This window comes from Spermophilus citellus (genome assembly GCF_964194105.1).
Source record: "Spermophilus citellus genome assembly, chromosome: 9".
NCBI classification, from domain to species: domain Eukaryota; kingdom Metazoa; phylum Chordata; class Mammalia; order Rodentia; family Sciuridae; genus Spermophilus; species Spermophilus citellus.
In genome coordinates, this window is record NC_138191.1 from 135,214,584 (window position 1) to 135,240,252 (window position 25,669).

A 25,669-nucleotide genomic window follows, 5' to 3' on the forward strand; every position below is an offset into this window, starting at 1 on the left:
ACACTGCTGGTGGCACTGCAAATTACTGCAGCCAATTTGGAAAGCAGTATGGAGATTCCTTGGAAAGCTGGGAATGGAACCACCATTTGACCAGCTATTCCTCTTCTCGGACTATACCCAAAGGACCTAGAAACAGCATACTACAGGGACATAGCACATCAATGTTTATAGAAGCACAATTCACAATAGCTAAACTGTGGAGCCAACCTAGATATCCTTCAGTGGATGAATGGATTAAAAAATGTAGCATTTATTCACAATGAAATATTACTCAGCACTAAAAAAGAATAAGATCATGGCATTTGCAGGGAAATGGATGCCATTAGAGAAGATTATGCTAAGTGAAGTTAGCCAATCCCAGAAAAACAAATACCAAATGTTTTCTCTGATATAAGGGGGGTGACTCAAAGTGGAGTAGGGAGAGAGGGCATGGGTGAAAAATCACCTCTAGATAGGAAATAGGGGTGGGAGGGAAAGGGAGGGAGAAAAGGAATAGCAAGGATAGGGGAAGGAGACGGTCATCATTATACTAAATTCATGTATGAAGATGTGAATTTGGTGTCGACATACCTTATATACAAACAGAGATATGATAAATTGTGGTATAAAGGTGTATTAAGAATTGTAATGCAAAAAAAAAGAGCTCATGTATAAAGGCATAATTTTACATGAACATACTTTACATACAGAGTTATAAAAAATTGTGCTACAAATGGATAATTATGAATGTAATGCACTCCACTATTGTCATGTATCTAAGAAAAAAAAAAAAAAGAGTGCTAGGGGGGCCGGGGTTGTGGCTCAAGTGATAGAGCGCTTGCCTAGCACGCGTGAGGCACTCGGTTCGATCCTCAGGACCACATAAAAATAATGTAGATATTGTGTCCACCTAAAAAACTAAAAAATAAATATTAAAAAAAAAAATTTTTTTTAAGAGTGCTAGGCCTGTATCTCAGAGGTATAATCCTTCTGGTTCAATCCTCAGTACCAAAAAAAAAAAAAGGCATTTTTAATATTAAAATTTCTGAAGCTACTACCAACTAAAAACATGTAATGTCACTTTAAGAATCAGTATAAACTAGCATTCTATTGTTTGCTTACTCTAGAGAAACTTTGTACTAGAAGAAAAACAAATAAATGAAAGAACATTAATAGTTCAAAAACAGCACACAAAAGTGATTTGAACATATTCAGGGCAATCGTTTTTCATTATAAAAGGTTGATGGTACCACATTCCACTTGGAAGAAAGCCATTTGAAATCTGGAGACTTGGGAATGCAGCAGTTATATTTTAAGTCAAACAGTTAATTAATGACTAAACAAAAGAAATTTCAGTCTGGACAACATATATGGAGTACTAATAAGTGTAATTATGAAGTAGTCATTTGTGCAATCAGAAAGTTGCATTAGCATAATTATTTCTGGCTCTGGGACTTAAAAATAATAACTTAAAATGTAGAAATCTTGTAATAGTTCACCTAATACAGATGTGAATACCAACCGATTATGCAATAAGAGTGGATTCCATTAAAGAACATGCTCTGTGTTTCATACAGTCTTTCTCCCCTGCGCCAAAAATACAAATCAGGCCTAACCCCAAGTACTGGTATAAAATTTCTACTCTTAATATATTTTCTTCATTATCCAAAGCCCACATATTAATAATATTCATGATTAAAAATCAAACCTATTTCTCTAGAAAATAAGTGCTTGCTTACTTTTTAAAAATAAGCTTGCAAAAATACATTGTTTATATATAATACTTGAAGATACAACTGAATAAAAATGTCAAACAATTCTATAAAAGGATTAGAAGTCATTAAAATGCTGAAAGATCATGGAAAAGCCCACTTGAAATTGTTCTTTGGGACACAACAGGAGGGTTTATGAGCCCCGAAGTCAGGCTGCAGGGACTGGACTTCCCAGACCCTCCCTTTGCAACTAGCTCCAACTCTGGGAACATTATGTAACATCTCCATGTCTCAAGTTTCCTCATCTATAATACAAAGATAATCAAATAACCCGTCTCATAGCATTAATTCAAAGATTCAATGTGATTATTCATGTAAAAGACTGAATAGTGACTAGTATACAATATACGTTCAATAAATGTTGCTTCCAACAATTACTGTTGTAGTCATCATCATTTCCTCTCTGGTCTTCAGAACCTTGGGAAGAGTACTTGTGGTTGAGAAAAGAATAATCTAAAATTGATATGTTTTTAGGTACAGCATCTAATTTATTCTGCAACTGTAAATAACATTCAAGAAGGACAGGAGTTTTATGTATTTCAATAGGTTAGAAAAGGTTTAAAATAGCTTAACTAGACCAAAGATCCCTCATCTTGTCAAAGTCTTCTTTTGGTGACTTTCAGCTGCACCAAATGTTCGCACTGACCACCCCCACCACCACCACCACCCCCCCGCCGCCAATATTAATTCTCCACAACTCCTTCTAATTCAAAAGTACTATACAGAATGGATTTGCTGAGTACACTAAAGCAGCTTAGAGTTAAAGAGTCTTCAATTAAAAGCCTAGACAACAAATAATAGAATGAAAGTTCCTGGGCATTAATAAGTAACATGAAAGAAACTAAGTTCAGAAACAGACCCTATCAAATGTGTTGTCTTGACCAAATTATTCAACCCTATCCTACCTATACTTCTTCATATCTAATAGGAAATATTACCCATTTTAAAATATTATTACAAAGCTTAGAAATAATTATATAAAATACCCAGTCACTAGCAAAGAATGGGAACTCAATAAATGGCAACATGTGCATGGGCCCTGTCTCACACCCTCTCCCCGACACACACGTGCATAAGCACAGGCAGGCACAAGTATAAAAGCTGGTTTCTTGAATAGCCACAAATATTTTAACCCAAATCTGAGTAAAGGAATTCCTTAATATAAGAGGAGTCACTTTATGTCCAGGATTTCAACCATACACATTTAGCAGAGGGCAGGCGGTGAAGACACAGGAGACCAAGAAAGATGACAGCTGCTATTTTTCACAGGCAGCTCCGACCCCCAGTCTTACTTGGCAAACATGCTGTGCAGAGTGAGATGGAAAACACAACTATATCACGCACTTGACCACTCTCAGGCCCACATACCTCTCCCAGTGAGTGTCCCCTGTCCTAAAGAAGGGTGATCTCAAGAAATGCTGTTTTTAAACAACACGGCTTCTAAACATAGGCTGACTGCTTCACTTGGCCTTTAACCAAAACGCAGCATCTATTTCAACTCTAGAAGGAAACAGTCTCCCAGCAGCATGGTGCAGCTGTCTTTCACATGATGAGCGAGTCAAGGGGTTTCGCAGCAGTGTTGACTAAACAGGATATACCTGCACCTAGAACCACAAAGCCCCAGCGAGAGGCGAGTTCATACAACTTGGTTTTCTTCAGATTTTAATGGGGACATAAAGGATGGCAGACTGACGAAAATGGGCAAGTATCAATACTCCACAAGACCAAAGAAGGAAATGCTTTAGTAATTGTACTAATTGTTGTGCTCCTTCTAACATCCAAGCCAGTTCACTGCCACATAACACCCTGCGGAATTAACAACCCCTAATATAAGTCTTCCACTGTCACACTTAATATTCCTCTATTTTTCCTGAAGCCAAGAATTAAATAGGAAAAACACACCAAGGTCTTTTACCTATCAATTCAGTTTTCTCCTAAGAGTTTTCGCCAGTGTTGTGCTAACAAACTGCTGCAGGATCAAGCTATCACAAGGGCCAAGGACACTATGTGACTGACTGCCCTCCTCAGCCGTGCCACCTTCTGCTGCCATCAACCTTGGGAACACACTTTCTTTGTGCCTCTGTAGCAGCAATCACCTGCCAAAGAGAATCACCTTTTCTTATCCATAACCCCAATTTTACATTCCATCAGTCAGCAAGAGGGATGCATTTCCTCTCAGGAACTTGGACTATAGCAACCCGTGGTATAGAAGAATACATATATTGGGTCCTGGAAGAATGACTTCCTCATTGTCTTTTCATTGTGTCCTCTATGAAAGTTCTTTATGGATGTTTTACACCATACCTAACAAGTAATAAACTGAAGTATGTCAATAATTTAGAGGTAAACTAATGAAAGATGAAGGACATTGCTAAAAGTTTCAAAAAAAAGTTTTGAAACTACCAATCTAAATAATCTACCAAGTAAATTTCTGACAATGCTATACTCACTTTAATAAGACTCTTAAAGTCACCAATTTTAATCATTGGGTAATTTTTAGCTTTAAATATAAATTTAAACCATAATTACATTGCCAATTTTATCTGAAATATAACATTGAAAAGCACCTACCTAACTTAGTCCAACAGTAACTTAACACAGCCTGTCTCAAAACATTTTTAAAAAGAGACTGGGGATGTAGCTCAGTTGTAGCCCCCTATGTTCAACTCTTAGTGCCAAAAAAAAAAAAAAAAAAAGAGAGAGAGGGAGAGAGAAAGAAAAGAACATACCTATACCTATTGTAAGTTTTTTTATACTTAAAACTGGAATAATTATAATAATATCGTATCAATACATGTTTCAGGGAATACTAAGAAACATACCGAATTTTTAAATAATCCATAACCTAGTACAGAGTTAATGAATGCCTTCCAAATTATATCATGTTGCAGATAAGAGTTACAATACATGATTAAGACTAATTTTCAGCATACTTCATTTTCATATCTAAAATGTTCGAAATAGTTAATATGTAACTGGTTAAAACCATTGGCCTCTAAACTAGCTAATGTTTGTCAAAACAAAAGGATCCTACCCAGGCGAAAAATTCCATTTATACAAATAATCAAAAATGTATATACTTTAAGAGAGATTTGAAATCAGATGAGACAAGGAAATAATAGAAAGTATTTAAATCTGTAACTTATGATAAAGAAAGGCACTTTCATCCCTGGAACCTCCCACAACTTGAAACAAAAGTACTGAGTCAAGAACTTTCAAAAATCAAGGCTCATCAGACAGCACTGTTTTCTTCTTGGGCCCTGACAAACCTGAGTGCCAGTCAAGGCCAATACACTAACTTTAACCTAACTTGAAGTAAATGTTGAGCCAGCAACACCAACGTATTCAGACCAATGGATTTAGAACATTCATATTGTCACTCAGCAAAACAGTAACCTCAGCCATCAGAACTACAGGAATATAATTCACAAAATGATTCCCCATCACCATACTAAATGAATATTATCCTACACTAAAAATGGACACATACCCAATTCTTGTCACCACACTAATGGCTATAGCCCTAAACAAAAGTATTCAGATTTCAAAGTTTAAAAAGATGACAAAGCAATGCACTCCTAATACTACAACTCACAGATTAAAACTTACCACAAGCAGACACTTTGCCCAAGAAAATAAACTTTCATCAATCTGCCCTCCATTTGGATGCTACTGCACACAACCTCCATTCTCAGTAGAAATGCCCATCATTGAGGTAAAGTCTTAATGCTCCAAGCAAACTTTCTTAATCAGAGAAAACTAAAGCTCCTTTGCTCCTTCCCAATTTTAGAAAAACTTCACATTGTCAAAATGCTATATTTTCTGTGAAACATTAACACTGCATATTTATTAGTTTATGACAACCCAGTACTAATGTTTAACTGAAATGTGGGCAGGGTTAACCACCAAAAGCAAGGCACCAAAAGGCAAGAAAATGCAAACACAGAAATTCATGCTACCTTAGTTAAGTCAGCGTGCACATTTTACATGTTTCAATACAAGCCAAGCAGATCAAAGAGAGCTCAAGACACAAGTTGGTTTCTGTCAAATCCAGATTAAATATTCTTCTCATTGATAACTTCCTAGTTCCATATTTCAAATTTAACATAATATAAAGTAGTGCTAAGCAAAACAACCTAAAAAATTTGTCCTTAAAGTAATTATACCCTTAAAAATAGAAATTTATCTACCTCATTAGTGTTCCAACGGTGCCTCTCTTTTGGTAAACTTGAACATTTCGGCAGACATTCAAGCAGCTTTTTCGGTAAAAAGATTTTTACATGACTACTATTGCTGTTCCCATGATCATCTATAAAGAAGAAAACAATAAATTCAGACAAAATAAGAGAAAAGCCTCCCATTAAGTAAACTGGCAAGGTCAGAAACAGCAGCTCAGCTTGGTCACTGTAAGACCAAGAGCAGCAGAGGGCCACTATTCCTCTTAGCAACACTCATCTACAACCTGATCAGATGGATGGCAGCAGGTAGCTGGCCACAAGGTTCTAAAACAGGATGGAGCTTTGCTCCATCACAAGCAAGGGAACAAGGAATATCCCAGCAGCTGCCATAAATAGAATGTTACTTTTAATGGTTTTTTTTCCCCCTGTGTTTCCATGAAGCACATCATAATTACAAAATGATTTAACCTGGCAAAACCCAAAAATCTTTTATTAACCACTTGAAAAAGCTTAAAAATTTTTAGGTAAGAAAAATTATAATAATACATGAGTATTTTATTAACTAATACCACTTCATCCCTTTGAATACAAATGTGATTCATCCTTTCAAAACCAAGTCACAAATCTTATAAATACCAGGAAGTTAAATCTGCAGCTAACCTTTCTATCTTGAATCGAAAAATCTCACTTTGATTAACTTGATATACATGTACATATCTACAGAATATATTTCATCAAAATGTAACTCTTTGAAATGAATCTTTAAAAATTAATTACTTTTAGACTAGATGTTAAGTTGGACAACCTATAATCAGTCTACAAGATGCCTTCTAAAATATATATATAACATTTATTTCAGTCATTTATTTACATATCATTTATTATTTGAATCCTATAACATAGTCCCTTTGCCTGGTTCAAAACTCCTTAGCAGTTGTGGCACACTTAGGTCAACATTTCAAATTACCCACTCCAATCCAATTTTTCTTAGGGCTAAATAAATTCCCCCAAAATATAACCATAGGGTGTAATGAATAACTAGGTATTAAGGAACAGCACACTGAAACATTAAGGATTAAATTTGCTCCAGTAAGACAGCTGTATCAACTTTTTCTGATATTAATAAGGCACAACAGAAACACTAAATTCAGACTTAAAGAGACCAAGATTCTGGCCCAGTTCTGCTATTTTCCAATTGTGTGACCTTGGGTAAGTTACTTAATATTTTCAGTTTTCCCAAATCATTAGATTTGTGCCTAATTCTGCTTTAGGCACAAATCTCTCTAAAATTTACTATCGTTCAATAACATCTTAAGAATTCAGCAGCCTTACATAGGTATATAGGCATTAGTTAATGATGTTAAAAGTAAAATACAATATTTTTCTAGTTATTCACAGTAATTTTGTTTAGCACAGCCTATTTTTGAACGTGCAAAAACATAAAAGAATTTTAAAATATTTAAGCTCAGAAAACTCTCTCCAAACATTTCTCATCTGATTAACACATTTCTTTTCATGGAAAAGATCTTAAAAGGAAAATATTGGGCATAGAAATAGTCTAAAAAAATTTACTACATCATATAGAATATTTTATAGGGATGAACTTAAGAGAGTTTTATCGTACTAAATCTTTTTTGGTCCATAAACTACATAACCAATTGAATTATAATGCCATCATATATTTCTATAACAGGATAAAAACTCAAAAAACTTAAAAATGGATTGCTTTTAAGATTCTAAAGTTTTAATTTAATAGCAAAATAAGATTAAACTTTCAAAAAGTCTTACTTAGAAATCAAAAGGAAACTGTTAACTAGGAGAAAGTTCATAGAAAGTTCTGTATTAATTACACACTATAAAACCTTTGTAATTTTATGTGCTTATGCATGCTCCCTGCACTTCGTCCTCCAGAGGGAGGTACCATGGGCCATAAAACTTTAAAGCACAGAAGACCAAATCACAGGAGCCTTCACCTCCCTTCTCTCAGCCCCTAAAGTGGTTTTATTCTCATTTCTAAAAAATCACCATGATGATGTATACAGTTTGGGGAATAGAGATAAAATTCTAAAATCTACACTCAATTCAAATAGTCAATATTTACAGGGTACCTTTTCTGAAAATAGCACTTGTGCTAGGTGCTTGACAGATGGGCTTACACTGCACTGCATATGAACAGTCTTGTTTCTGAGAAAGCTGGCTGTTAAAGAGTTCTGAAAACCAGTGATGTTCAGAGCAGAGGAGTGTACCTTAGCTTCTGGCTCAGAGTTTGTGGTCACAACCTGGCATGTTTTCTATTTTCTGTCCAAAGCCTCTATAAGGAACCTAGCTACCCATGGTAAATACTGTGTGTGTGTGTGTGTGTGTGTGTGTGTGTGTGTGTGTGTTCTTGACACCACAACTGGCTGTTACAGGAAAAGCTTCAGTCCTCCACTATGATACCAAACCAGGCTGTGGTGATACGGCCCAGAGGCTTTTAAAGAAGAAAAAGCAGAGCAGCTCTGTAAGTGCCATCTCAACCAGGCTTCCTCATCCAGCACTCTCGGGATGTGCAGCCAGGGCCTAAAAATGAATAAGACCATGACCAGCCGTCAGGTTCCCCTTAATCAGCTTCTAAACTGTACCATTTCCAGGACTTAGGCTCATGCTAATGTAAACTGGATGTTTTTAAGAAACACAACGTTGGGTAAATTTTCCCACTATGCATTATGAATATGGTGATTTCACTACTGGGGAAAAGAAAGTATTAAGAACTCAAAAAGGCAAAAATGTTAAAACTCATGTCTTTAATTTTTGGTGTTTCTGGTTAAAGTGTAATAAAGAAAAACTGCTTTTACACTGGCAAGGAACTGTTCACATGGCAATACTGCATGAAAATGTGTTTTTAATTAAAAGCTACTGTGTAATGTTTTTAGACTAGCTATAAATGATTAATAACATGCCAGTTTTTAAATCCTAATAACAGTATCTTAATAAAATTAAGGTATATGCTGGTTTCAACTGCATCAGTCTTCAATCCAAATAGTCAAACCCTAACCCTGCAAGGTGGGAGTGTCAACCAAATGTCAGTGAAACATTTCACTACTGTTATCTAACAAAATATGCACGTATGATATATGATTCTACAAAATAATTTTCTAACCTACTTCACAATAAAAACATAACTAGTGAAGCTCTTAAAATTGACAGATGATTTATCTGGCTGACAGCTATAATTCTAGAGAATGAACCATCCTTTCTAGTCAACCTTCAAATATTTTCCAAATGATAATTTTAGAGGCATACTATAATTTAACTAAATCTTTCTAAAATGTATAAAAATGCTCATTCACTTAGTTAACAAGAAAAAAGTAGAACACTTGCTTTCAGTTTTGTTTCCAAAAATTCTGATTCAGGTTGCCAAATCCTTTATTTAAATAAAGAAATGTATTTGACATGTTCCTTGGGACAGGCTGTGCCTTCTGCAAGGTAAACTATAACTATATTAACTCTAAACTAGAAATTATACATCGTTTTGATTTATAATTAATAAAAATTAAATAATGAGTTCTACAACGATGAAGACTGTTATTCAATCAAGTTGATTATGATTAATCTCTCAACCTCTAGACCAAACTGTTCAAAATAAGTTGATATAACAGTGTATCCAATTGCTAAATCTTATTGGGAATATATTTGATCAACAACTTGGAGTGGTAAAATTAAAAGGAAGCTCTACAATTTTCTGTTTAGCTCTAATTATTATGTGCTGAGATTTAATGAGTAGGAGAGGAACTGATTCAGGAAAACATAAGCACATATTGTTACATCCAAGTCAGCACACTGCTCACAGCAGCCAGCATTGTCCTGACTAACCTCAGACCTTCAAAGCACTGTTCATCCAAAATAAATATTAATTAAGCACTGACTATGTGCCAAGCATTAATCAGATTTTGCATTATTCTTTTCCAATGCAAGTCTCCACAATGTATTAAGCCCAATTATAATTACAGAAAAGATTTTTAAAAGGGTAAAAAAAAATTTTTTAAGTAAAAAACATTAACTAGTTTTGCTCTTTAATAACCTTTCTCCTCCTTCCTATTTTTAGATGGCCCAGATTTACCTTTATCCTGTCAATTATGTTACTAAATCCCTAGTCCAGGTTTGGGTAGACTCATAACTCAGGTTTGATAAACTTCTATTCTGCATTTACATTTTCAATCTAAAAATATGTGAATGGGGCAGGTAAAGTACAGGCACAGAAGCCCTTCAATCCATGACTTCAATTTGGGTTTGAGAGTACCCTATCCTGCTTTATTCCATACAATTCCAACTTCAGTTACATGTGATCAAGTAAATCTATTTTCTGTTACTGACTGGAGGTAAGCATTTGTGGGACTCTAATACATGAAGCACCCAGAAAATACTTTACATTGGACTTTCTCAGTTAATCCTCTGATAAAATAGAAAAGCTTCATTACTTCCACTTTACAGATGAGGAACCTGAGGTTGAGATTCATTGTCCAGGATCCACAGATACAAGTGGCTCAACTGGGATCAAACACGACCTGTGGCTTCTCCCACATTGCCACACTATTCCTACTCTATACTACTTGGTATAGGACTCTAATATTACACAACTGTTCTATTAATATCCAACATCTGCAGAGTGCTTTGGCTTTCCTGTGTGACTGAATCCATTGCTTTCTGAATCCTCAGTAACCTTATGAGGAGAGTTTTCTTTCTGCGACCCCAGAAGGATTAAGTAACTCATCTAAGATCACACAGCAGTTAAAAGGCAGAATCCAGGCCTTCTAAGTCCTGGTCAAAAGCTGATTCACTGCACTGACAGAGGAGTCACTCTCACTGCCAAGCCCACCCCTTCCTGTTAAGTCAAAAGCTTTTTCAAATCCTACCTTCTATAGGTGGCACGGTGTTGAGAACACAGTAGGTGCTAGTTCCGCAGAATACACTTTGGGAAACGCTCTAAGGAAACAGAAAATAAAATGTAAAACTAATCTTTGAAAAAGATATATTCTGGCTCTTCTGTGATATTCCTGACAAAGATGCAAAACCTGAATCTAATCATGAGGAAACATCATACAAATCCAAAATAAAGAACATTCCACAAAATGACTGGCCTGCAATCTTCAATAGGGTCAAGGTCAAGAAAGTCAAAAAGGACTGAGAACTGTTCTGTATTAAATAAGACTGAAGAGACAACAGAATGTATCCAAGGTTCGGATTACACATTTTTTTTTTTAAACAAAGGTCACTGCTGGGTCAACAGGCAAAACTGAAATAGGATTTGAGGATTAGAGGGTAGAGATGTCCCAATATTAATTTCCCAATTGTGATTAATATATTATAGTAATGTTCTTGTTTTTAAGAAATACATAACAAAGTATTTGAGAATGACAAAATTATCAACAATTTATTCACAAATTTCGGGAAAAAGTTCTTTTCACTGCAGGCATATGATGGTTGAAAAACTTAAGATACAGCCAGGTGCAGTGACACATGCCTGTAATCCCAGCAACTCAGGAGGCTGAAGCAGGAGGATCTTAAGCTCAAAACCAGCCTGGACAACTTGGTAAGGTCCTGTCTCGAAGTAAAATAATAAGGGCTGGGGATGCAGCTCAGTGGCAAAGCGCTTGCCCAGCATGCATGAATCCCCAACACCACAAACAACTACTTAAGATTTGTGTGTGAAAAAAAGAACCCTGCTAGTGAACATTCATTATTTTTGTTACTTTTTTAAATGGGACACATATGTGCAGTACATAGAGTAAATTTTTACTAAGAACCAATGTTATATTTATTTTGCAGTCAATCAATATCAACATTATTAACCATTTCCCAGCAATATGCCCAACACCCAACTCATACAAAAGAATCTCAGTGCCAACCAGCAGTATGGAGGCTGGAACAATCAGGAGGAAGTCGGAAGACAGAGTCTCTGCTCTCAGGCTGCTTCAGTCAGATAAAACTATAGAGTTTTCATATTAAAATCTACACAAGGGTAACTTAAAATTTTTTTCTTTGGGTCTTGCCAGCCAATTATTTTCAGTCCTAATAACTTTTTTGTTTGGTTGTGGTATTATGTAAAATTTTAGATTATGCATCCTACATTATAAACTATCCATTTGTATACTTAGAAAACCAAAGATTGTTTACAAGTTCAGCAACCACCCTTAACATTTCTTATTTCAACTATGAAGAGCTCAGTTCTATCACTTGCTAGCTGTCCTTGGGAAAGTAACTGAACCTCTCTCTGTATTTCCTCATCAAAAAAAAAAAAAAAAAGACAAGAGACCACTCTTGTCTTACAGGGCAGGAGGGGGAAGTAAATAGAATAATACATTCCAAAGTACTTTGGGGCTGGGGATGTGGCTCAAGCGGAGGCGCGCTCGCCTGGCATGCGTGCGGCCCGGGTTCGATCCTCAGCACCACATACAAAAACAAAGATGTTGTGTCCGCCAAAAACTAAAAAATAAATATTAAAATTCATTCTCTCTCTCTTCTCTCTCTCTCTCTCTCTCTTTTAAAAAAAAGTACTTTAAATTCAAAAAGACCTAACAAATAAAATAAGCAATTGTTACTATGTTAATAAGGATACTCTTCAACAATCTACGTTTTCTAAGAACAAAGTGAGGATAGCCTGGATTTTTTATGCCAAAAAGAATGTTAAAACCTGACTAAACTTGACTTCCATGAATTTTTAATTTTCCTCTCCCTTACATCCATAGTCAAGTGCTTCAGAAGTCAAATTATTTTCAGGGTCCATATAATAAATCCTTCTCCATAAAATGCCTTCGAGCTACCAGGATAACCATCAACTCCTTAATTCTTTTCTGTTTCTGGAAAAATTCTTGTTCTTAGGCTTTTAACTGTCTCTCTTTGAGTTCATCAGCAGTGGCTACCTATAGTAATATGTGCAGTAACAACCTGGGGCTGAGCACACTGTGCACGCTTGTAATCCCAGTGGCTTGGGAGACAGAGGCAGGAGGATCGGGAGTTCAAAGCCAGCCTCAGCAACTTATCAAGGCCCTAAGCAACTCAGTGAGACCCCGTCCCTAAATAAAATATTTTTTTAAAGGGCTGGGGATGTGGTTTGGTGTTAAAGCACCCCTGAGTTCAGCCCATGATACCTGGGAAAGCATCTGGATCCAAGGATCCTCCCTCTGAACTATGGACTACCCTCAGAGAATGGGATGACAGCATGCAAAGAGGCTGATGTGACATCAGCAGAACCTGCCTTCCTCCGACATCTACAGTCTCCAACAGCCCACTGCAACACAAAGGCAACATTCTCATACTCATACAGATTCTAAACTGAAACTTTTAGTTTATGGTACTAGGCCAAGTGTGTGTAATCCCTGTAATCCCAGTGACTCACTCCAGAGAATAAGGCAGGGGGGTTGCAAGTTTGAGACCAGCCTCAGCAACCTAGCAAGATCCTGTCTCAAAATAAAAATTAAAAAGGGCTAGAGATATAGCTCAGTAGCTAAGTGCCCCTGGGTTCGATCCCCAGTACCAAAAACAAAAGTTTTATGGTGTTTAAAAAAAATCTTATATATTCAAGAAGATATTTTCTGATATCCTATTACCAAAAGCAGACAGCGAAAGATGAAGCATTTTTCAAGATATCTTAACCATGGTCCCAGTCAAAATTTCTGCTCAGTGAGACACGCTAATGAACAGCTTCATAAAAAAAGGATTTTCATACCCAAATTCAAAGTCTGATGACAAGTAAATCAGTGGTAAAATGTTCCAAATAACAAACAGGAAAAAGTAAGCATGAAAATAGTATCTATAACAAAAATATCGTGGACAAAATCAAGCATGCTTTCTTATAGCAGTGGTATAATAAAGTTTAACAGTTAATTTAACTAGGAAAGCAACTCACATAAGTTGAGAGTGAAATCTAGTAAGTCATCCTAACCTCAAAACCTCCAGGCTCTCACAACACATTAGCAAAAGCACAAGAAAAGTAGAAAGGGAATGGCTGCTTTTGAAGATTTCCTGTGCTGAGCAGTGAGTGAAGGTCTTGCACAGGACCACAAACTGAGCATCGCTGTCACTAGATGCCTCTCTGTAATACTGTGGTAACTCAGCCACAGAGGGAGGAGGCAGCCCCAAGTATCTGTAGAGCTGAAGTGGTCCATCCCAGTTCCCCAGTTCACTGTGGAGAAGTCCAGGCAAACCAGCCTCTCAGGACAACAGGGCAGACTGGAAAGGCACAAGCTTTCAAGTCAGAGAGATGTGGGCTTGCACCCTCCCTCATCTGTGGAAGTCCTGGGCTCTACTTGGCCAAGTCTTGCACTGGCCCATGCATTAGTCCATCAGAAAGCCTCTAGTGGCAAGGCTAGGCAGCCCTCTGAGTGCCTCTAGAGCAGCCTGTGTTTCCCTCCTTATTGTAATTCCTTCCATTTGGTCTAAAATTATGAAAGGAGCACCCGCCACATGCCAGACACTGTTCTGGGAACTGGGATCCAGCAGTCAACAAGACAAGCAAGGGGCCTGCCCACCATAGATGCATGTCAGAGGAGCAAGGCAGACAGTAAGTGGGATACTTTCTAATAGGGATAAATGTTACAAAGGAAACAGAAGAGTGATGTGCTACTATGAGAACTCAGTGGAACTTTTTTTGTTATTCCTAAATGTACATCCATGGTGGGGTAAAGGAAATGCTTGATTAGAAGATCAAGAAACCTGAATTTCATCATTAAACAAATCAACAATTCTCAGCCTCAGACGGTCATCTAGGGAGATTTTTTTTTTTTTTTTTTTTTTTTAATTCTGATGCCCAGACTGCAATCCTGACCAGTTAGGGCAGAATGTCTGGGGAGTGGACCCCAGCATTAATAGTTCCCAAATGATCCCAAGATGTGAAATAAACAGTTGTGTGGCTCTGGGCAACTATGACTTTCCTGGTTTTCTCAAGAGTCAAATGGGAGGTTGACTTGAGCAGGGCTTCTCCAACTTTATGTGCATGCAGGTCATCTGAGGATCCTGTTTAAATGCGGGTTCTGATTCACAGGTCTGTGTGGGGCCTGAGAGTCTGTCTCTAAAAAGCCCCAGGTGATGCCGATGCCGTGATTCATGGACACACCTTGAGTATCAGGAACCAGATGATCAACCTAAAAAATCAGGAATTAGATAAATGGTCTAAAAAAAGATCCTTCCAGTCCTGACATTCCTTAACTGCATAATTCTATGAATTTTCAATAGGTTAAAAAGTACTTTTGTCTGCTAATACAGACTATAATACAAAACTACACCAAAATATCCAAGCAAGATAAATTAAGAAATACCATAGAAATAGTTAACTCAATTAAGCATAGCACCCAGTATCTGCTAGAAGTACCCAAGGGAAATGCAGAACACTAAAAACTATATTTCCAGCTTTGCAGAAAGTACACTATCTAGTGGAGGAGACAACAATGAAAATGGAGTGATGAAAAAATAATGCATGGCACATTAAAGGCTAAAATGAGGGGCAGATGGTGGCAGTGTGGAAATGAAGTAACTATTAATATGCTAAGGACAAACTCTTTGAAGGCAGGGGCTATGTTTTACTCATTTTGTCTCTCTTCAGGTCAGTATGTTACACTCAGGCACTTTCATTACATATCTACATAGTTTTTAGATGATGAATTACTAAAACAAAATGCTATATAATAAGAAGTGATAACAGTCTTTGGAATAGAAGAAGTATCATGATGAAAACTGTATTTACAGTTCTTTGAAATAAGGACTGAGGATGTTTAAGTCTCCACAGAGTACCTTTAAAGCTAACTAAGAATCCACATAGCTTATTAAATCAAAGACAGAGAGGCCATACTGAGTGCAATAAACCACTGTACCAATTACAAGTGATGCATTAAACATTTTTTGTCACTCTATCCTGACTTAGATTGATTCATGAAGTGCACAGCCACTGCACATAGCATTACATACAAATAATCAAGGCAGAATCTGAAATCCTTCACCCCTTTAGTAAACTCACCAGCCTTAGGCAGCATTCTAGGAGTGGGGTCTACATTAGTCAGGCAGCCTAACTCTAGAACAAACTGTATGATGGTGCAAATACCATAAATATTTACTTCTAGCCTGTGTGAAGTCCAAAACAGATGTCCCCAATCAGCAGACAGCTCTCCTCTAAGCAGTGGCTCTGGCATCTGAGTTGCTAGGTCCATGGACTCCTCTGCACTGAACCAGATGAGAAAAAGGCACAAACCTGTGCACAAAGACTCTGGAAATAGGCCTGGAAGTGGCACACTACTCTGCTCTCACTCCACTGAAGAGAATTGGGCCACAAAGCCACACCTAATGCAAGGGATGCCTAGGAAGAGGAAGTAGGTTTGGGGACCAGCTAGCAGTCTCTACCCACTGCCATCTGTAAACTGTCTTTTACTTACAGAAAAGTCACTCCTTCCAGAAATGTTGAGTGCCAACCTACAACTCCACCTTAACTCCCAAGGCCATTCAGCATCTAGTTTTTGATCTATGATAAATCTTTTTCTAACAAACTCAAAATCAGACTGTACCAAGGGTATCCTGAATGGATGTCTGGCTTGTTCATCCCAGTGCCTCCAGTACTTAATTCAACATCTGGCATATAACAGGAGCTCAAATGTTTGTTGAATTTATGAAAAAGTAACCCCATCCCAGTCTTGGGCTTTACCAAAGGTCTCCTTTTTTCTTTAGGCACTGCTCTCCCTCTACTAACACTACCCGAGTTGCCTCTGGACAACGGTTCTGAGGTGCTGAGTCTAAGTGTTCCTGCCACAGAGACAGGAGCAAATGACTGACAGCAAGATAGAAGCCAAGGAGTCTTGGTTTAGTCATGCTATAACTTTTTTTTTCTTTAAAAAGAACAAGATCCCTTTGCTCATTCAGGAAATAAGGGAATAGGACCAAAGCTATTTTAGACCCAGTTAAGGAAACTGAGATGGGGGATATGCAATAGTGTTCAAGATACTAAGGACTAATATAAAATTTCTTGATTGCGCACACACCTGCTAAATACAACAGCACAAGATCTGTCAAAAGACGTGCTTTGGGGATACTCCATAAAACTGGGTTAATAACATCTGAGACAGAATATCCAACAAGTACCCCTAAGCAGCTTTATCCTTTTCCTGAATCACAAAAGGTCAATGGGAATATATATACATAGTACAATACAAAAATATTTTGTGCTCATTATCTTTCCAAAAGTGCTGCCATACCATAATAACCTCACAACACTCCTGTGGGATAAAGTCAAAATGAAGGCAAGACACATACATTAAAAGGATAAGGTCCAGGTCCAGTAGGTAGTGCTACCTCCTCCTGGGGTGGGCAAAATTAAATAGTGAAATGGGAACCTCTAAGAAACTGGGGCCATTTTGTGCTTTTAAACTGAGTTCCACACCTAGATTCGAGTCCAAAAGCAAACAAGTAACTAGAACAGACCACAGAGCAGCTGCTAGTTTAAGCTCATAGGAACTAGTTCTAGAATATAGCAGCCTGATTTACTGTCTGAGAAATCAAATCAATTGATTCACTACTACAAGATGTTCATGTAAAGTGTATTTAAAGTTATTTCAGAATTTTTTTAAAAAAAATCTTTCCAGATATGAATCACAATCTCATTAGAATTCTCATAAATTTAATTTGGTCAGGAAGCCAGTATACTCAACAGTCTGAAAATAATAAAAGAGCACTTAATAAATGTCCCCATTTATACAAATACACATATTTCAATAGAACATATTCAGGAAAAAAAACTATTGAAAAAAAAACTATTCAAGATTTTAAATTACATTGTTTTAGCAAGATTTATAATTACTAGTACTAATAACAACAATATTTTTAATACCTCAGAAATAGAGAATAATCAAATATCAGTAGAATCAACCCAACAAATTAGGCCTCTATCTAAATTATATACACATAAAGCATTTTTAAATATAAAATTTAATTTTCATCCTAAAAGGAAGAAACAGACATTAAGCCTATTCCAGAAAGGGGGATGCCAAGGCACAGCTGGGGCACTTGGCCAGGACAGCAAGCCAGGAAGGAACAGGTCTCCAGATCTGGCTCCCCACACCATCAGGGACTGTTTCTACAAGAACACAGCTCACTCCCTCAGAAGACAGGAATGCTCCTCCACAAAGAAAGCATCCAAAATTTAGGGCAGAGAAAAGAAACAGGCAGCTCTGACAGAAAGCCAAAGCAATGAACACACGGAGGAAAAGAGTGCAGCACGCAGTAAGCTAAGCTGGGCAGTGGGCGCCCTAAAGGCAAGGGGCTTGGGAACAGAGCCTGCTGTACAGGCCCAGCTGATGATCTTGTCTCAAGATTTCTGTGCTTCCCAAATAGTTTCTGTTCCATGCACCAGACCAACCATCACCTACCACTTCTGCCCACAACATCAGAATCTCATCAAAGGAGAGAACTGACACTGTTCCTCACAGCAGAGCAATGGGTGTATGCCAAGAAGATGGCAGCCGTGCTCCCCCTGAATGGAACACAGCTATGTGGGAGTCTCGCTCAGTCTGCACAGCCAGGACCAGGAAGGAAGCCAAGACATATTCCAAAGGCCAGAAGAGGTTGTCACAAAGTCCACGCACATCAGCTCACCCACTGTACTGAGAATAAGAGCTCCAACCCACGTTCCTAGTTTGGTTACTACTAAACTGCTCACAATTCTAACAGGCTTAATTATCAGGCTGCCAAGCCCAGAGATCAGAGGAAAGAAATCAGAAGAGGAAGATAGCTAACAATTGACACATAGGCAAACACAAAAGAATGACAAGGGACAGCAAGAAGAGACTTTCTATTTAAACATTAAAAAGGACACAAGGAGGGCTGGGGTTGTAGCTCAGTGGTAGAGTGTTCCTCTCACATGTGAAAGGCCCTGGGTTCGATCTTCAGCACCTCATAAAGATAAATAAAGGTATTGTGTCCACCTACAATTAAAATATATATTTAAAAAAAAAGGACACACGGGCTTGAAAGGTGCTAGCAGTCTGGGACTGTTTGTCATAAAAGCAAATACTCCACTCAAAAGGCCCCAAAAATATCACAGTATTAAGTAAAGCCCAATTCAGTAACTTAACATACAACACAATGAACCCAAGTTAACAAGGAAAATGTAAGATAAATTTTACGTAAACTACCTGTCATATATAGGGAGAGACACAGTTTAATATCCTTTATTTGCATGTCACTTTACAAAAAATACTTCCGTATGGATCACCTCATTTCATCTTCAACAAAAGCGGGGCAGACACTTTGAAATGCCAGGAACCTTCTGGTGACTAATTCTACTTTAACAAAATAGATGGGTTTATTAATGGCAGTTATAAGATACTATGTTAATTTGTCTAAACGAGGGAAGTCACAAAAGGCAACTGTGCCCTTGTTTGGGGATGAAGGTAGAGGGCAGAAGGCTGCCAGTGAAGGGTCAATCACATGACACAGTTTAACTTTTCCCTGAAACTTCACTTCCAAATCTTCCCTCATGAGATGAGAAATCTCATCCTTCCATCTGCATCCCATAGAAGAACTGCCCTAATGCCTCCTAGTCCCATCGTCCCTTCCTACTGTGGTGGACAAACTTCATGATGTACCTATCACGATCCCCACCTTGTGAGGATATTGCCTCTGTGCAGTCCTCTGCCCCTTGAGGGTGGCTGGGTCTGGTGACTTGCTTCTCACCAGCTCACAAGAGCTACAGCCATATGGGGCTGTCACTTCTGTGACTGGACAGCACAGACTATGACTTCTATCTTGCTAGCTGACTCTCCCTCAATGGCTATGATGAGCAAGCAGCCATATGGGAGAGGCCCACAGGAACTGAGGGTGACCTCTGGCCTGCAGCCAGAGAAGCCAAGGCCTCAGTCCAATAGCCCACAAAGCAGTGAATCCCTCCCCAGCTGAGCTTTCCCATGACAGCAGCTTTCGGAGGCAAGGGTACCCTGATGCTGAAGCCCATGGAGCCCTGAGGCTGCAGCCTTAGCCACACCCTTCTGAAATAATAAAGCTGTACTATTTTTAAGGTGAACAATTTTAAGACACTTACTTATGTTTATGGTCATTTGTTACAGCACCAATAGGTAATTTATACACACACAGCCCACCAGGCCCCCGTGATTTTGTTTCTTAACTTCAACTTGATCAATCATTTCCACCAGTGATCTGCATATATCATCAAAATTTCTGAAAGAATCATCTATCCTATCTCTATGCCTTTATTCTCTAAACTCACTGTCAAACTGACAAAACCAATTCCTTTTCCTTAGTCTTCTGTCTACTTTATCTCTTGGCGCAATTACGACTAATGCCCCATCCCCACACTCTGCATCTCGCTGTATATTCTTGTTTGCTTACCACTCTGCCCATTCTTTCTCAGCCTCTACTTATCCTCACCCTCTGGTCACACCTGAATCTAAGAATCACCACGTTTCTGCCCCTAAGCCCCTTCTCTTCTCCCATGGCCATCTCACTCACTCCAAAGAGTTCTTCTAATGCTTTTGAAATGAATGACTGATTCACTCATTCAAACACAAGACTTTGTTATGGACACAGTGACCCAATCATGAGCCAGCAAAACAAGGTCACTGCTTTCATGAAGCTTACTCCCACCAGGGCATGCTGGCACATTTGTCTGCCCCTCCAAATGGACCCACTGCCCTTTTCCACTCTGCCCTTGCCCAGGGGGCCAATCTCACAGACCTTAGCACCAGGGTTCCCTTGCCCTCTGAGAATATCAAGGAGAAAAAGGAGACAGGTTGATACAAATGACTCCCTAGTCCTTGACCCACATTTCCAATGTCCTGTTGTACATACATTTTCTGAAGCTACCCATTCACATCTAAAACAGAACAAGATACTTTTTCATATAGTCTGTCCAAAATATCTCTCCTGTGTTCCCTAATTCACGTTTGGCCTCACCAAACTCCCAGTTCTTGGAGTTTAAAATCTAGGAGTCGGGCTGGGGTTGTGGCTCAAGCGGTAGTGTGCTCGCCTGGCATGCGTGTGGCCTGGGTTCGATCCTCAGCACCACATACAAACAAAGATGTTGTGTCCGCCGAAAACTAAAAATAAATAAATAAATTAAAAATAAAAAATCTAGGAGTCATCATCCCACAAGGCCCACATTCAATCACTTACAAATTGTGCGTTTGAGAGAGGCACAAACATATACACAACTCAGTCACACTAGCTCTTTCTTCAGTCTGACACCACACAGAATTCTTGCCAGGAGTGACTTTCTCCGGACTCTAGTCCTTCCTGTTCACTCATTCACTCACTCAGCCAATATGTACTTACTACGCCCCAGTACTTCAGTGTCTGACCTCTCAAAATGAATGCCTAACTGAGAAAGAAACAGAAGCAAGCAACTCCAAAAGGAACTAAAATATGTTATGACCAGGAAACCCAGAGTGCTCTGGAAAAAAGGAAGGGTGCCCAATCCAGTCTGGAAAGAAGTAAAGCCAAGAAGCATCATCAAGAGCATGTGTGAGCTTAGTATCTGTGTTCTGAAGGAAGGCTACCTTCCACATTAAGCAACAGCAGTGTGCAAGGCCTGCAACCACGAAGAAGTAGGAGACCCTGACACAATCAGACACTAAAAAACTTAGCATGCTGTGTGTGGGGCCAAGTTGTGTGTGTGTGGAATGGAGGAAGCTTAAGAGGCAAGCTGGTGGCCCAAGCAGCACCTTGAAGGAGAATCAGCTTTATCCCATCAGTGGATTAAAAAAAAAAAAAAGTTCTGAGAGCCTCTCCCTGAGCAGATGACCAGCAGTTCCTCAGGCGGCCTTCACAGGCCTGCACCTGGGCCTACCTGCTCTTCCAGGCCTATCCTTCCATCAAGCTCTTTGCACTCTAGCTGCCCCAAGCCCTTTCCTGGCATTTTCTTTGCTCCGTTTCCTCCTGGAATTTCTCCTCCAACTGTCAATGTTACCAGGTCAAATTCCACCTCCTCCAAGAAGACTTTCCAGCTCTTCTGAGAACCTCACACCAGCAGTCTGAGCTGCCTCAGTCAGATACAGCCACACCAGCCCCACTTCTGCCCAACAAGCTTCTGGATTAATTTAAGATGTAATGAAGTGAATCCTGACATCAATGACTAGGGAAAATGTTCAGAAAAATATTGTTTGCCAGTGCAGCATTTCTAAGTAGCCAATCCTAGAAGCTCACAAAGAAATAACTGTTTCTGAATTATAAGAAAACAACCAATCAAAAGCCCTAGATTCCTGCATGTTTTCATGTGAGTATCTCTAAATAAAAATAGCTAGTAAGTAAGCAAGCGCAGAAAGATCAGATAACCTGCTCAGTCACAAGGCACTTAAGGAGCAGAGTAAAAGACCATAGCCAGGTCTTCAGACACTCTTTCCCAAAAGCTGTACACAGCCAGAATGGACTCAACCATCTCCACACATCTCACCAACCAGCTCACTCAATCACCTGGAATTTCTTTCCCTAATTCTTCCCTCAAGTAATCCCCATGTTCCTCCACAGTTGTGCTCACAAAGCCCCCAACCTCTCACTCAGTGAATCAATCCCATGGTAATACACTTATTACCATGGTAAGACACTGCCTTCACACCTCACCTTCGGGACATCACATCCAGCTGTTATTTCACATGGCATCCTGATTAAGGTGGGTCTCCCCATTAGCTCCATGAGGACAGGGGCTGACTCTGTCCTTCCATGCCTGGCACAAATAGGCATTTTGTTATTATTTGTTGAGTACACAAAAACTCAAAAACACAATAATAACTGATGTTCACATGGTGCCTTCTGATACCTCCAACAATAAGAACTGCATGAATTTCAACATCACAATTTTAACATATTCTGACTCTTTGATAATTAAATATCCATACATGTAATCTGCTAATTTTCTTAGCAGAATGTGTCTTAACCAAAACAGTCTATTTTTTTCTACACAGGCATGGCATCAGCAAACTTTCACATCAAAAGAACACAAACATCAAGAAGTCACCTTATGATACTGGCACAAAAACAGACGTGAAGACCAATGGAACAGAACAGAAGACACAGAGACAAACCCACATAAATACAATTATCTCATACTAGAAAAAGGCACCATAAACGTTGGAAAAAAAAATCGCCTCTTCAACAAATGGTGTTGGGAAAACTGGAAATCCATATATAGTACAATGAAATTGAACCTCTCTCTCTCACCCTGCACAAAATTCAACTCAAAGTGGATCAAGAACCTAGGCATTAGCCAAGAGACTCTTCACCTACTAGAAGAAAAAGTAGGCCCAAATCTCCATCATGTTGGCTTAGGAACCAAATTCCTCAACAAGGCTCCGAAAGTGCAAAAAGTAAAATCAAGAATCAATAATTGGGAAAGTGTCAAATTAAAAAGATTTCTCACAGCAAAAGAAACTATCAAGAATGTGATTAAGAATATGAGAGCCTACAGAATGGGAGAAAATCTTTGCTACCTGCACCTCAAATAGAGAATTGATCTCCAGAACATACAAAGAACTCAAAAAACTTCACACAAAAATAAATAAATAACCCAGTTGATAATTGGGCAAAGAAACTGAACAGGCACTTCAGAGAAGAAACACAAATGGTCAACAAATATATGAAAATGTATTCAGCATCTCTAGCAACTAGAGAAATGCAAATTAAAACCAGACTTGAAGTTACATCTCACTCCAGTCAGAATGGCAACTATCAAGAATACAAACAGGGCTGGAGATGTGGCTCAAGCGGTAACATGCTCGCCTGGCTTGCGCAGGGCGCTGAATTTGATCTTCAGCACCACATAAAAATAAAGACATTGGGTCCACTGAAAACTGAAAAATAAATATTTAAAAAAATTCATTCTCTCTCTCTCTCTCTCTCTCTCTCTCTCTCTCTCTCTCTCTCTCTCCTCCCTCCCTTTCTCTCTCTCTCTTAAAAAAAAAATACAAATAATAAATGTTGGCAAGGATGTGAGAGAAAAGATTCACTCTTACTCTGCTGGTGGGATTGCAAATTGGTGTAGTATGGAAAGTAGTATGGAGATTCCTTAGAAAACTTAGAATGGAACCACCATTTGACCCAGTTATCCCACTCCTTGGTATATACCCAAAGGACTTAAAGTCAGCATACTATGGTAACACAGCCACATCAATGTTTACAAAAGCTCAATTCACAAGAACCAACCTAGATGCCCTTCAACAGATGAAAATGTGGTATATTTACACAATGGAATATTACTCAGCTATAAAGAACGAAATAATGGCATTTGCTAGTTAATGGATAAAACTGAAGACTACTGTGTTAAGTGAAATAAGCCAATCCCAAAAAATCAAAGGCCAAATGCTCTTTCTGATATGTGGAAGCTAACACATAATAAGTGTGGGGGAGGAAAGAACAGAAGTTCACTGGTTTAGATAAAAGGGAATGAAGGGAAGGGAGGGTGGGATGAGAATAGCAAGGACAGTAGAATCAATCAAACGTAACTTTCCTATGTTCATATATGAATACATGATCAGTATTCATGAAACTCCACTTTGTGTATAACCACAAGAATGGGATCCTAATTAGAATAAGTTACTAATATTCCATGTATGTATAATAATGTCAAAGTACACTCTACTGGGGGCTAGGGATGTGGCTCAGAGGTAGAGTGCTTGCCTAGCATGTGTGAGGCACTGGGTTCGATTCTCAGCACCACATAAAAATAAACAAACAAAATAAAGCTATTGTGTCCATCTACAACTAAAAAAAAAAACATACTCTATTGTCATGTATATCTAAAATAATTTTTTTTAAAAAGAAGAAGAAGAAATCACCTGTGGGCTATATGGGCAGCTAGCTGCTCTCCTAGAACCTACAAAGTCCAATTTCAGCCTGACAGTGACTGCAATGCTCACCGAGGCAACTTTCTATATTAGAAAAGTGAAACAGGGCTGGGGATGTGGCTCAAGTGGTAACGCGCTCGCCTGGCATTCGCGGGGCGCTGGGTTTGATCCTCAGCACCACATAAAAATAAAATAAAGATGTTGTGTCCACCGAAAACTAAAAAAGAAATATTAAAAAAAAAATCTCCCCCCCCCTCAAAAAAAAAAAAGTGAAACAATTGCATGTTTTTAAGGTGAGATGCTGGGGTTAGCCAGGAGTTTCTCAACTTACAAACTCATAAAAAGGATTTTAACTCCCCAAATAGATATAGATTAAACACGGACAAGTGTCAGCAAGGATGTGGAGATACTGGAACCCTCAGGCATCACTGGTGGAATACAACACAACACTGTTACTATGGAGAACAATTTGGCAGTTCCTTGAAAAGGAGAACACAATAAACACACGACCCAGAAATTCCATGCCTAGGTATCTTACCTAAGACAACTGAAAGCATTTGTCTACAAAAAAAAATTGTTCTTTAATGTTCATAGCAAATTTTTCATAATAGTCAAAAAGCAGAGTACTCAAATGTCCATCAATTGGTGAGTGGATAAACAAAATGTGGTATATCCTTACCATAAAAAAAATTCAGTCATAAAAGGATTTAACTAATGATGCGTGCTACAACATGAATGAACTTTGAAAACATTATGCCAGGACCAGAAATGTAGCTCACTTGCCTAGCATGGGAAAGGCACTGGGTTCAATCCCCAGCACTGCCAAAAATTGAAAAGGGAAAAAAAAAAAAAAAAACTTCTTTATGTACTGGGTGTATAGTTCAATGTCAGAGCACTTGCCTAGTATGCACTAGACTCTGGGTTTAAATCCCAG

General features: G+C 38.5%; 1 protein-coding gene across 4 annotated transcripts in view; it reads right to left on the minus strand.

The window, feature by feature from the left end:
• Positions 1 to 25,669, minus strand: part of LOC308656030 (calmodulin-binding transcription activator 1-like) — a 103,747-nt gene that overhangs the window by 63,582 nt on the left and 14,496 nt on the right. For 3 of the 4 annotated variants that reach the window (XR_014023587.1, XM_081306650.1, XM_081306651.1), the window contains exons 2-4: positions 15,021 to 15,048; positions 10,822 to 10,891; positions 5,942 to 6,060 (exon numbers count right to left, since the gene is read on the minus strand). Coding sequence is in view for 3 of the 4 variants with exons in the window: in XM_081306650.1 (XP_081162776.1) it covers positions 5,942 to 6,060; positions 10,822 to 10,891; positions 15,021 to 15,048 (217 nt within the window). In the remaining variant the exon portion in view is untranslated. The remainder of the gene's footprint in view (positions 1 to 5,941; positions 6,061 to 10,821; positions 10,892 to 15,020; positions 15,049 to 25,669) is intronic. The other variant, XM_081306652.1, reaches the window with a different exon arrangement.